At 41.8% G+C, this 12,754-nt stretch overlaps 1 protein-coding gene across 4 annotated transcripts in view; it reads right to left on the bottom strand.

Moving 5' to 3' along the window:
• Positions 1 to 641: 641 nt before the first annotated feature.
• APTX (aprataxin) overlaps positions 642 to 12,754 on the bottom strand; it is a 29,956-nt gene continuing 17,843 nt past the window's right edge. For 3 of the 4 annotated variants that reach the window (XM_027089003.1, XM_027089005.1, XM_027089002.1), the window contains one exon: positions 12,319 to 12,595. In XM_027089003.1, the coding sequence (XP_026944804.1) occupies positions 12,441 to 12,595 (155 nt within the window). In that variant the 3' untranslated portion in view covers positions 12,319 to 12,440. Of the gene's footprint in view, positions 3,164 to 12,318; positions 12,596 to 12,754 lie in introns of those variants that run through there. The other variant, XM_027089004.1, reaches the window with a different exon arrangement.

The raw sequence follows: 12,754 nt of genomic DNA, 5'->3' as shown, positions 1-12,754 counted from the left end.
TTATATTAAAAAATTTCCCCATCAGATAATGCTTTAAACCTTTTAACAGGGGCTTCCCTGGTGGTGCAGTGGTTAAGAATCCACCTGCCAATGCAGGGGACACGAGTTCAAGCCCTGGTCCGGGAAGGTCCCACATGCCGCGGAGCAACTAAGCCCATGCACCACAACTACTGAGCCTGCACTCTAGAGCCCACCTGCCACAACTACTGAGCCTGCATGCCACAACCACTGAAGCCCACACGCCTAGAGCCCAAGCTCCACAACAAGAGAAGCCATCACAATGAGAAGCCCACGCACCGCAACGAAGAGTAGCCCCCGCTCACCGCAACTAGAGAAAGCCACGCGCAGCAACAGACCCAATGCAGCCAATAAATAAATAAATAAATAAATAATTTTTAAAAAAATCTTGTAACAGGACATTCACCAAAAAAAAAAAAAATGAATCTAGACACAGACCTTACACCTGTCACAAAAATTAAATCAAACTGGATCATAGACCTAAATATAAGATACAAAACTAAAACTCCAGGAAGATAACATGGGAGAAAATCTAGGTGACAATGGGTTTGATGATGACTTTACAACAGGAGTTGGGGCAGGGGGAGTGGGGGGGGAATGAATAATAAGTTGCACTTCATTAGAATTAAAAATCCTTTAACTGGGGACAAAATTTTTTGTTGTACAAACAGAACTGAAATGCAAATTCCTATCTGAAGGAGAGAATACTGGGGTTTAAAATCACAGTAAAGTATAAAAGACTAATGGCAGATCCTTGCCTAGGTCATATTGTTTCGTTGCTGTGATACAGGTAAGGAGAAAGGAGATGAGAGCACCCGAATCCAACTACTCATTTATAAGAAAATACTCATAAGAAATGTGACATGTACAAGGAACAAAGTCTTATTCTAGGGATAAACGTACCACTTCCACTTTAGCATCTTGAACATATGCCTTCTCAATGGACACAAGGAAATCTGATGGTTCAGGTCTTAAAATTAGATTAAATATTTCCTTGTTATCAACAGCCAAGGCAGTCTCCGTAAGTCTCAGATCCAATCCTAAGTCTCAGATCCAATCCAGCAATCAATTCATAGCAGTAAATATTTCATTATTTAAAAAGTTCAATCATGAAAGTAACTAACAAATGCAAGAACTACTTTTCTGAAAAATATCACTTTATAATACAAGCAAACATTCAGCAAATGCGATCAAGAAAAAAGGAAGAAACACAAAATGCAAGATATGAGAAATGGAAAGAAAACAACAGAAATCAAAATTTCCCCCCCAAAAAAGATGACGTATATAATCTTTGCTTTCAACTCTCAAAAATTATTAAAGGGGATCCAGGTCACATCAGGGAGAGTAACGCTTCTCCAAAATCTCCTCCTCCCTTCCCTAATTCTCCCGACCACTCAAAAAAGTTCCCACTTCCCAAATGACTCAAGGTCTTCTCCAAATGTTCACCTCCTGTATATTCTTTCTCTTCCTCCCTTTTCACTGTGTAGTTTGGTTTAGCTTCTCTGACTTCTCTTTGTTGCCTCTCCACTTCTCTCATTACTTGAATTCTCTACCACAAAGGATATCTGAAGCCAAAGTCCTGACCATTCTCCTCCTGATTTTCAGGTCCTATTTGCTCCTCCACTTCTCCTGATCTTTATGTCTGAAGTTTGGCTTCCAGGCCACAAAGCACTCACACATGAACTAACCTAAAAACTTTATCTCCCATTCCCACCCCATCAAAAATGTTTCCTGGAGTCCAAGTGAACACTGAAAAAGTAGCCCTCAGGAACCAAGAGGGTTCATTCCCAGAACTCAAGGATGGTTCAATATTTGGAAACCTAATATAACATGCCGCATCAACATAACACAAGGGAAATCATGGGACTTCAATGGCTGCTGAAAGACATTTGTAAATACAAATAGGAAGTTGCTGTGTACAACAATTTTGAACAAAATGTAGTTGATATCTCTGTGAAAGAAACAGAGATTGAGGCTGTGGGCAAACAGAGAAAATCTAGTCTTCTAATCTAGTGATAGGGAAATCATCCAGAACATGAATTACCTTCATCTGTGTCATTCTCAGGCCCAACTGGACCTGTTAAAGGCTTGGAATTTGGACTTGCAGGATGTCTTTCCATCTATAGAGGACTGGAGAAGTGATATGACTTGTTAAAATTATTAGCCATTTTTGGCTTTATCAGTTATTAATATAAATTAATTGAATGTTGATTGCATTCCCTTGTGACCTATTACTTTTTTTAAATAAAACTTGGTTTTTCTCACATTCCCAAAAACATATTCACTGTAGCTAATTAGAAATATTCATAACATAATGAAATTTATGTTACCCACATTCTCACCATCCAGAAAAAACCACTAATTAACATTTTAGTATATATTCTCCCACCATGAGTTTGGGAATATAAGCGCTCTTGGTGTTTAATAAAGACTTAACTTTGTCACTCGTCTTGAAACAATCACTTCTGTGTCCCAGATGACTCAATGGGATATCAGAGGCTAATAGACTAAAGAATTTTAACAGACTCTTGAGGCAAGAGTTTAACATTTGTCTGCCCGCAAAACACAGTATTAGATGTTTTCCCATTGATAGCAGAGTTAATTTCTGTATGTGGTTTGGAAAAATGCCCTACCAGATGGTTCAAAATAATCAGGGTCAAAGGGATGTACATACACACACACACGCACGACAGAACCTCTGCCCTAAGAAATCGATAGATAATTGATGTGTTTGAAAATGTATGTACGGTGAGAGACTCCATAGTTTTCACCTCTCAGAACCTGTGTGACTCCTTCAAACTGTCAGGAGCTCTGGTTTGTAAAGTTCTTTCCAGCTCTAATATTCTGGTACTATCTGAGGTTGGGGCTTATTCTGCCTGTTTAGAAGAGAGAAGCATTGAAAGAGCTGGAGGACAGAGGTGAAGCTAGGTTCTTTCATCAGAAAGAGGCTTTGGGGGAAACTGGCCCATGAAAAATGCACACACAGCCCTTTACCTTCTCTGTGGATCACCATCTCACTTTGACAGTACTTCCTCTAATATCGAACCACCAGAGAATTAACAATTAAGTCAATGTAAAAATGATGCCACTTTTCAAAGACATGCCCAGCAGAAATGTCTGTTCCCAGTGCTGCTTCCGGGTATACCTGTGATGGGAACAAGAGTTACTAACCTTGGGGTCAACTTAAGAAATGGGAGGAAACGAGATAGCATATTTTTCAATGCCTACCATGCACTTGACATGTCCAAGACCCTCCACTGTTAAGTGCCAGAATCAGACCTCAACCATGGCTCTAACCAATTTTAGAGTCTATTTAATCTCCAAGCCAAATGACCTCCTCTATCAATCATGTGTGTTTTATATTCTTACCTACACCCTGGTTTTCTGTCAAACTTCTATCTTAATTAGGAGATCAGTTAAACACACATAAACCTTATTTTTAAAACCCCTCTATATTTTATTTTAAAACACTGATTCTAAAATATAAAAGTTACATAAAACTTCTTCCCCCCCCCGCCGCAAAAAAAAGGACAAATTAAGACTTTATTGTTCAAATGCTGCCATCTGGTGGCCAAAGATAATAATCCCCCTAAAAATAGACACTTCATAGAAAAGGTATGGAAAACCCCAATAGCCTTTATCACCTTGTTTGTTAGCAAAGATTGATAATCTGGAATGTTATGTGGGAAAATACGAACATTTTTATGTTCCACTAATTCCGATCCATAACAGATACTATGCTCATAGAAATGCAAATCAAAACTACAATGAGGTATCACGTCACACCAGTCAGAATGGCCATCATCAAAAAATCTACAAACAATAAATGCTGGAGAGGGTGTGGAGAAAAGGAACCCTCTTGCACTGTTGGTGGGAATGTAAATTGATACAACCACTATGGAGAACATTATGGAGGTTCCTTATAAAACTACAAATAGAACTACCATACGAGCCAGCAATCCCACTACTGGGCATATACCCTGAGAAAACCATAATTCAAAAAGAGTCATGTACCAAAATGTTCACTGCAGCTCTATTTACAATAGCCAGGACATGGAAGCAACCTAAGTGTCCATCAACAGATGAATGGATAAAGAAGATGTGGCACATATATACAATGGAATATTACTCAGCCATAAAAAGAAACGAAATTGAGTTGTTTGTAGTGAGGTGGATGGACCTAGAGTGTCATACAGAGTGAAGTAAGTCAGAAAGAGAAAAATACCGTATGCTAACACATATATATGGAATCTAAGAAAAAAAAAAAAAGGTCATGAAGAACCTAGGGGTAAGACGGGAATAAAGACACAGACCTACTAGAGCATGGACTTCAGGATATGGGGAGGGGGAAAGGTAAGCCGTGACAAAGTGAGAGTGTGGCATGGACATATATACACTACCAAACGTAAAATACATAGCTAGTGGGAAGCAGCCGCATAGCACAGGGAGATCAGCTAGGTGGTTTGTGACCACCTAGAGGGCTGGGATAGGGAGGGTGGGAGGGAGGGAGACGCAAGAGGGAGGGGATATGGGAACATATGTATATGTATAACTGATTCACTTTGTTATAAAGCAGAAACTAACATGCCATTGTAAAGCAACTATACTCCAATACATTAAAAAAGAAGAAATTAGAAACTAAAAAGTAAAACTAACAAAAAACATTTGTTATTATAAATAACAATGGAATTTAGTATTCTATTATACCCTCAGACCTACTGTAGGACATGCTGTTCTTTGCTGTTCCACTTGTGGCAGGATTCATAGTTTTTCTAACAGGTACAGATCCCTATGACTGATACTGTGAGGAAATGTTATACTTGAGCTCCACTCTTATCTCTCTCAGGCATTTTTTGGAATTGTCTAAAATGTAAATACATACTGTCAACCTCTAGCATGATACCAGGCACATAATAGAAACCCAATAAATGTTTCACTGTGAGTGGAGAAAAAACAAAATTTTATTGGGATCCTATTATGTTCCAGGTACACTGAATTTTATTGGGTACATGTCAGAGAACCAAAGAAAATAGCATCTGTTCTAGAGAACCTCATGGTCTGGTAAGAAACAGGGTCCCCATCCTGTAACGTTGCACATTTGTGACCTACATGAGCCCCAGACTCCGGGGTGAGTGTGGGCTAAAAGCTTCCACCTGCAGAGGGTGCCTTTTACTCATTCACATGAGACATACACTAACAGCTTCTCAGGTGGGGTATTCAGATAGGGGTGCCTATTGGGGCCTTTCTCCAAAATCTTGGGTCTCTTCCCTAATGCCTGACAAGCTGGAGGGATCACATTTTAGTATTTTACCTATTTCCTCCCCTTGCTCTGTCATGAACATTTTATAGCTGATTCGCTGTGTTATACAGCAGAAACTAACACAACATTGTAAAGCAATTATACTCCAATAAAGATGTTAAAAAAAGGAAGGAAGGGAGGAAGGGAGGAAGGGAGGAAGGGAGGAAGGGAGGAAGGGAGGAAGGAAGGAAGGAAGGAAGGAAGGAAGGAAGAAAAGAAGGAATCAATACACACACACACACAAAAAAGAATCCATCTGCTCAACTGGCTTTTCAGGCAACTCCCAAAGCCCCTTCCTCTGCCCTGGTCCCGGTCTCCTACCCCCGAAAGAGCAGCCAATGAAAGAGCAGCAATGAAAGAGCAGCCAATGAAAGAGCAGCAGAGCTGGTGTTCTACTAGTGAGCCAGGACATGGAGGTGCCTCAGGACCCTAGCAACTCTAGCCAGTGTTGTAAGAGTGCATCCTACAGCTTCTGGAGAAGTTTCTGCAAAAGGTCCTTAGCGAGAAACTATTCAATTTGAATATGATAGTTTTTCCTCCAATCAAGGCAAACAGTACAGGCTGGGGGTCGGGACAGTGGGTTGTGTCAACTTTCAACCTGTAGCTGCCAGAAGCCCAGAATTGTCTGCCTCCGTTTTAGTCTTAGATCCCATGACAATGGCACAGGGCTAAGGGAGCTACCAGCATTTTGGAATGATTTGTGCAGTCCACGTGAGTGGTAAATATCTATTGTTTTGCAACTTGCTCTTCCCTGTTCTGTGTAATTCTGGCGGGGCCATCAGTCCTGTGGCCCTCCACCCATCTCGCCTCAAGATGGTCCTGTTCCTCAAAATGGTCAGAGTACGTCTCCTCCTAAGAGATACATTGATTAGTCCAGAGATGAGTATGTGACCTAAGCAGAAGACTCAGGGTCCTTTCTATACTTGGGCAGGAATGTCAAGGAAAAGGACTGTCCTGTCTCTCTCTCTGAGGCCCATGGCTATTTTTGTTGCTCCCTGGAGAGAATCAACACAGGAAAGCAGAACTAGGAGATGGAAAAGGAAAGTTCTAATGATGTCACTTAAACCCCTAGATTCAGCTATGCCCTTTGCTCCCCACCATGGGTCCAGAATCAGCATAAACTGGGGCAGATGAAGACTTCTTTTAAAACTTACTTAACAGTTAAGGGCATGGATGTAAAGAATCTCTGTATTTTAGAAAGCTCATCTGCCAATTTTGATCTTAGTAAAAACAGGAGACCTTAGGGACACAGCAATAGAAGCTAACCAGCTGGAGCCTGAAGCAAGTTATAAGTCCCTCTTACTACTGGGAGGGACTTTAAGTATTATCTAGTCCAAAGCCCTGGTTTTAAATATGAGAAACCAAGACTGGAAGGGAAAAAGAACTTGCTGGAGAGAATACTCACTGAGGCCTCACAGGTCAGATGGGGTTAGTTTAGCAGAGAAGACCAGGATTGATGAGTGCTGTACCTGGGCCTTTCACATTCATACTTGTTTAATCCTCACAGTCAATCGGGGATTACACATTTTAACTCAATTTCACAGATGATAAAATTGAGTCCAGAGAGGTTAAATGACTACTCCAGTGTCACACAGCTAACATGTGACAGAGCTGAGCTTCAAATACAAGCCTAAGCCTTTTTTTTTTTTTTAATTTATTTATCTATTTTTGGCTGCGTTGGGTCTTCATTGCTGTGCATGGGCTTTCTCTAGTTGCAGCAAGCAGGAGCTTCGCTTCGTTGCAGTGCACGGGCTTCTTATTGCGGGGGCTTCTCTTGTTGCGGAGCACGGGCTCTAGGCACATGGGCTTCATTAGTTGTGGCTTGTGGGCTCTAGAGCGCAAGGCCTAAGTCCTTTTATTCCTACTCTACCTTTAGATAAAGAAAATATGCAAGACAAGAAACAAGTGGGATTTAGCACTAACGCCATTCCTTATTCTTAAATAAGATATCAGTACCCTGAGCGCATCTGGGAAGAGTCAAGAAGACTTCCAATACAGGCCAAGATCTGGTTTAAATTGCTAAATGAACCCTTTAAACCTCCAAGTCCCAGTAGCCTTCTAAAAAATGACAAAGTTGAAATAGATGGTCTCAAAATAAATTTGCAAAATGGAACAGGCAAAAGGAATTGAGTAGTGAGTGGCCCAGAATCCTAGAACTCCTTTCCCACTGCCCCATGCCCAGCCTGTTTCCTTCCCTGAGGTCTGGGTAGATAGCAACTGCCAAGAGAGGAACTCTCAGGCATTTGAGGATGTCACTGATTTGATGAGTCATTTCACAATTGCTTACATATTGCTCACCTACCAGCCCCTCCCTGAGTTGGAAGCATCAGAACCCTACTCATTAGGAGACTCTAAGACCCAAAGCTCATTCCTTGGTGGTAGCTTGTTTGTTTAAAAAAAAAAAAAGTTAACAGATTAAGATATAAATAATAGATTACTCCATTTCAGAGAGGCTAATGGACTTTGAGAGTCCTTTCCTCCAGCTCCAACTTATGATTTGTTCAAAGCCTATTCTTCATGCCACCATTTAAGACATTCACTTGATCAGTTTCAGGTTCCAGTTCAGCTCTGTCACATCTTATCTAACTTACCTTTCAGCAAGAGAAGAACTCAATTGTAAATGTGCCTTCTTGACTAGAGTTTAAAGTATCCATCCATATTAAACTGCTTTATTTTAATAAAACTGCTGTCTTGCCTGGCTATGATAGGGCCAAGATAAAAGAGGATAGTCCTAATGAAGAAAATACTACGACCTGGCATCACAAATGTGATTTACATGCTTTTGGTCTATTTTTTCATGCCAGTATGCCCTGTACCTTGAGAAGACTCCACCCAATTGCAATGCAGTGATAAATCTGGGTTAAACAGGCAAAGAAAGGTAATTTTTTCTAGTGATAATGTCAACAATAGCCCACCTGGGGGAGGGGATGACATGGGGCCTATACACCTCAATATTCTGCATCCTTTTTCTGGCCCCTCCAAGTCATTATTTACGTTTGTTCTTCTAAAAGAGCTATTATTCAAGCTCACTGAGTAGCCTGGCTGAACAAAGAATTTAGAGGTGACCACCTCACTTCCAAATTTTCCTTCATTATCTCTCACATATTATACTGTCTGTGATACAGTCTCTCCTTGGTTGCAGTTTATCAAATATTCTCATCTTGATTTTAATACTGATATGCTAAACTATATAACATTATTCATTAGGTAGAAAATTAAATTGAATCCTTCTGCAATATCTATTTCTTAAAGTTCACTGGGCACTTTATCTGAAATTTAGTTAAATGTTCTGTAATTCTCAAGTGCACTGGCTGGGGCCTCAGTAAAATCTCTGCCTTAGTTTAACAGTACAAGCTGCTACAAGCTGTACTGGGTCTTCAGTCTTGAGATACAATCATGGTGCAGATAATCGGTACAGTTTTCCCCTAGACATTCATTTTGGTAAAGCAGATTCAATGCCATTTATTCATTCATTCATTCATTCATTTAACTGTGCGGCATGTGGGATCTTAGTTCCCCAACCAGGGATCAAACCCGCACCCCCTGCATTGGAAGTGTGGAGTCTTAACCACTGGACCACCAGGGAAGTCCCAATTCAATGTCTTTTAGATAGCTTATGATGAGTGTCAGCCAAGGTTCCCAAAGCCCTCAGACCCACTGAGGATTTCCCTGTTTCCCAAGACTCCTGCCTGAGTGTGGTGGCTAAACTGCAGCCAGCAGTTCCTGGGTCCGGATTCCAACTCCAGCCAGAGGCCCCCAGGATGTGTATGTACTAAAGGGCTGAGGAAGGAGCACTGAGACCAAAGGAAAGCATCCCAGAAACATCCTGGAGATGGGATCTGGCCCCTTGTCTTCCGCAGTGATTGCAGACACCTCCTGAAATCCCAGACATATGATGAACCTTTTCACCAGAGCAGAGGTTCGTAAGTTGAGGTCCTCCGACCACTAGGGAGTCTATGGAAGCACTTCAGGGACTTTATAAACTCCCTATTAATGTATATAAAATGTGTATATATACATTATCCTGGGGAGTAGGCTTGATGGCTTTCATCAATTTTTTTTTTTCAGCCGCGCTGCACAGCTTGCAAGATCTTAGTTCCCCAACCAGGGATTGAACCCAGACCACCACAGTGAAAGCACCAAGTCCTAACCACTGGACCACCAGGGACTTCCCTATCATGTATTTTTTTTTAATCTAGTCTATGGAAGAGCTCTGTGGAAGTCTCCAAGTTGGCATTACTGGGACAGAGAGAGGCAGTTAGGCCAATTCTGTCACAGATGAGCCCTGAATCTGATATCTAGGCATATCCAATGTATGGGATGCAACTCCAGGAAATGTCACTGAACCTGTAGAGACCCTTAATGACCATCCCAAGTATGGCCTGGTCCCTGAAGGGACTATTCATCCCTGGATATCAAAGAGACAAACCCAGGAGAGGAAAAAACATATATGCTCTGAGTCTATGGCTAGCTACATTCATCAGGGTCCCAAGCCAAGCCTCTGAAACTGACCCCTGGGCAGGAAGAGGGGAATGGGAGCCATTGAAGAGGAGCAGTCATCAGCTCAACTTGGCTAAGAACCTGGGGCCAGAGGGGCTCCCTCCAACCCCTGCAGAAAGGAAGGGCTGGTGGCTACAGCCAGTCACTCTCCCTCATCTAATGCCCAAGGTCTTCCTGGATCCTGAAATAACATTGACCCTGCAAAGGGAAGGAAGACCCATAACTGGCCCAGAAAGTCAACCAGAAAATACAGTATGTGCCCTGGCAAGACACAGCCTAATCTGGAAGCTTCAGAAATGCAAGGTGTTTTGAAGCCAAGGGCTGATTTATACTCTGGTTCTCAAAATTTAGTATGAATAAAGATCATCCTGAATGTTTGTTATATAGTGCTGATTCCTAGATCCAGGGGATTGTGATTCAATAGTTCTGGGGTAGAATCCAGGTATTTATATTTTTTAAAAGGAAACTAGTAATTCTGGTCTCAGGAGTCCATGGAGTATACCTTTAGAAAGAGAGTTTCTCTGGGTTCTAAGGCATCAGATGTGAAGAAGGGGATAGATCAAGTGAACCCTCTTTCCCAATCCCCACCATTCCCCCCACCAAAATAAAAGCAGAGCTTCCAGTTACCATTTATCGAGCCCTTCTCTGTGCCAGACACTATGATAAATCTTTTACATGGATTATTCTATTTAATGTTTATAACCCTGAAGTTCAGGGAAAATAAGTAACTTGCCTAAGATCCCTCAGCTCTGAGTACCTGGAGCCAGGATTGGAACCCAGATCTGAATCCAGAGTCTGTTCTTAACCAACAAGCCCATGATTCTAGAAAGAGTCATAGTGATGACACCAAAGGAAAAGCTATGAAGCCACATCCCCTCCACAGGGTCGAGGGAGAAGGCCATGGGCCACAGGGTAAGGAGGCAACCACTGCAGGAGAGGAAGCAGACAATTGGGCAGGCTCAAAGGTCCAGAGTTGAGCCAGACAGAAGGAACTATTTATTGGATAAGGAACTATTTATGGATAAGCTGGGCTACATTCCTGGAATGCAGAAGGAACAGAGGACAGAGACGAAAAATGGCGGAGAAACGGGCTTTAAAGGAAATGACCAGCCTCAGAGAAATCAACGAAAGCCATGGAAACTTTTGGTCAGCACAGGCCCAAGGCCCCTGCGGGTCTATGACCTCTGCTGGCTAGTACTGCATTTTACTGTTCAGCTGAGAGGGAAAATATTGAGTTCAATGCACCAGAACCAAGACCAACTTTGGAGCCCAGGATCTTTTACAGATTCTTAGATCTTCATCCTTTAAAGGGACATAACAATAGTAGCTACCCCAGAGTTACATAGAGTAAGAAGTAAATGAGATCATTTGGATAGAGTACTTAACATAATACCAGAAATGAAGGAGCTGGACAAGCGTTAGCTGCTATAATCACTAATTACTACTAATTATGACTATACCCATGCTCACCAAAAAACCACTGTGGCATCTTGTTTATTTGTGAAAGACACAGGTCAAATGTGGTCTCTGTGGATTGAGGTTTTTCTCTCTTCAGAAAGAAGTTATTGTTAAGATGTTCTTTTCTTTTTTTACAAACAAGAGCAAAAAATGTCACACCGACAAATAGATCAACAACTGATCAAAAATAATGTTTTAGACTTCCCTTCACCTTTAGTTTTGATGTTATCCAAAAAGTAACTTAATCCAACTGTTCCATCCAAATTTGTGCTAAGGGAAAGGTGAAGCAATGGGGTTCTGTGCAACTTTTCATTCAACAACTATCTTTTTGTGCATCAGAGCTGACTTTGTGACTATTAGCTAACTCCTGATAGTTTTCAATTACCTAAGAGAGACCCCAAACAAATGAACTTTATTTTCAGACAACAGATCTAAGCAAGACACCAAGAAGACTTGACAGTTGAACTGTGATGAACATATGGCTGAGTATTTCCATACCATCCAGGAATTCCTGATATTAGAAGAAAACTCCATCCTTCTACCCCCTCACCTAGCCTGTTTGCTCAGAGTGAAGGAGAACTGATGAGACAGACTTCCTGGGAAAAGGAGCATTTGGGTGGTTTGGGATAGAAAGCAATGAAGGGGACAGAAGAAACTAAGTCTCCCTAAGAAGGAGGGAAAGACAGAGTATATTACAGACCAGATTAAGATCAGAGAACAAGACCAATCAGTGCCTTCGGGATAAATAAGAGACCATTCTGGCTGCTCTGATGAAAGGGTACCACCTGCCTCTGAGGAGGAAGGATAAATGTAAGAAACAGAGATATATAAGCAGCCCTCTGCTTCTATATCCTGTGTTTGATCAGTTTGAACATGGCTTTGCTCCCATTAGTCAGACCTGATGTGGCTCCTGGAGATGGTGGGCCAGGTCTATCTCAGCCACCCTCACCAAAGAACACATCCATGACAAACTCTAATTCCTAATTCCTGAACTATTCAAGTCACCCCATATTGCGGCCACTCAGGAATAGAACAAGCTTTGAAAAAAAAAAAATTGCATGTTTTAATTCAAGAAATAAAAGTTCACACACAATCCAAAACAGGTGTCAGGAATTTGGTCTAAACAATCAGCCACACCTGCTGCAGAAGTTCAGGCTCCACAGAATCACTTTGGCCAGTGCTTCCTGAGATGCGCTTTCAGCTGAGGAATGGAAGGCAGCAGCTGCTGGCACTCATGACAACGGAGGGGCAGCTTCAAGAGCTCACACATCCCATCTTGGACAGTCACTCTGCCAGCCTCTTGTACCATCTCAATCACAGCTGCAAGCAAGGAAATAGAGTTTAGAGGCCAGATACAAAAAAAAAGAGGAAGGAAGGAAGGGAGGGAGGGGGGGAGGGAGGAAGGAAGGAAGGAAGGAAGGAAGGAAAAAAGAAAGAAAGAGGAGGGAGGAGGGGAGAGGGAGGGAGGGAGGGAGGGAG

The sequence above is a fragment of the Aethalodelphis obliquidens genome, unplaced genomic scaffold (assembly GCF_003676395.1).
Source record: "Aethalodelphis obliquidens isolate GAN/ISIS:26980383/991018 unplaced genomic scaffold, ASM367639v1 scaffold64, whole genome shotgun sequence".
NCBI lineage: Eukaryota > Metazoa > Chordata > Mammalia > Artiodactyla > Delphinidae > Aethalodelphis > Aethalodelphis obliquidens.
This window is presented reverse-complemented; position numbering and strand designations above follow the sequence as displayed.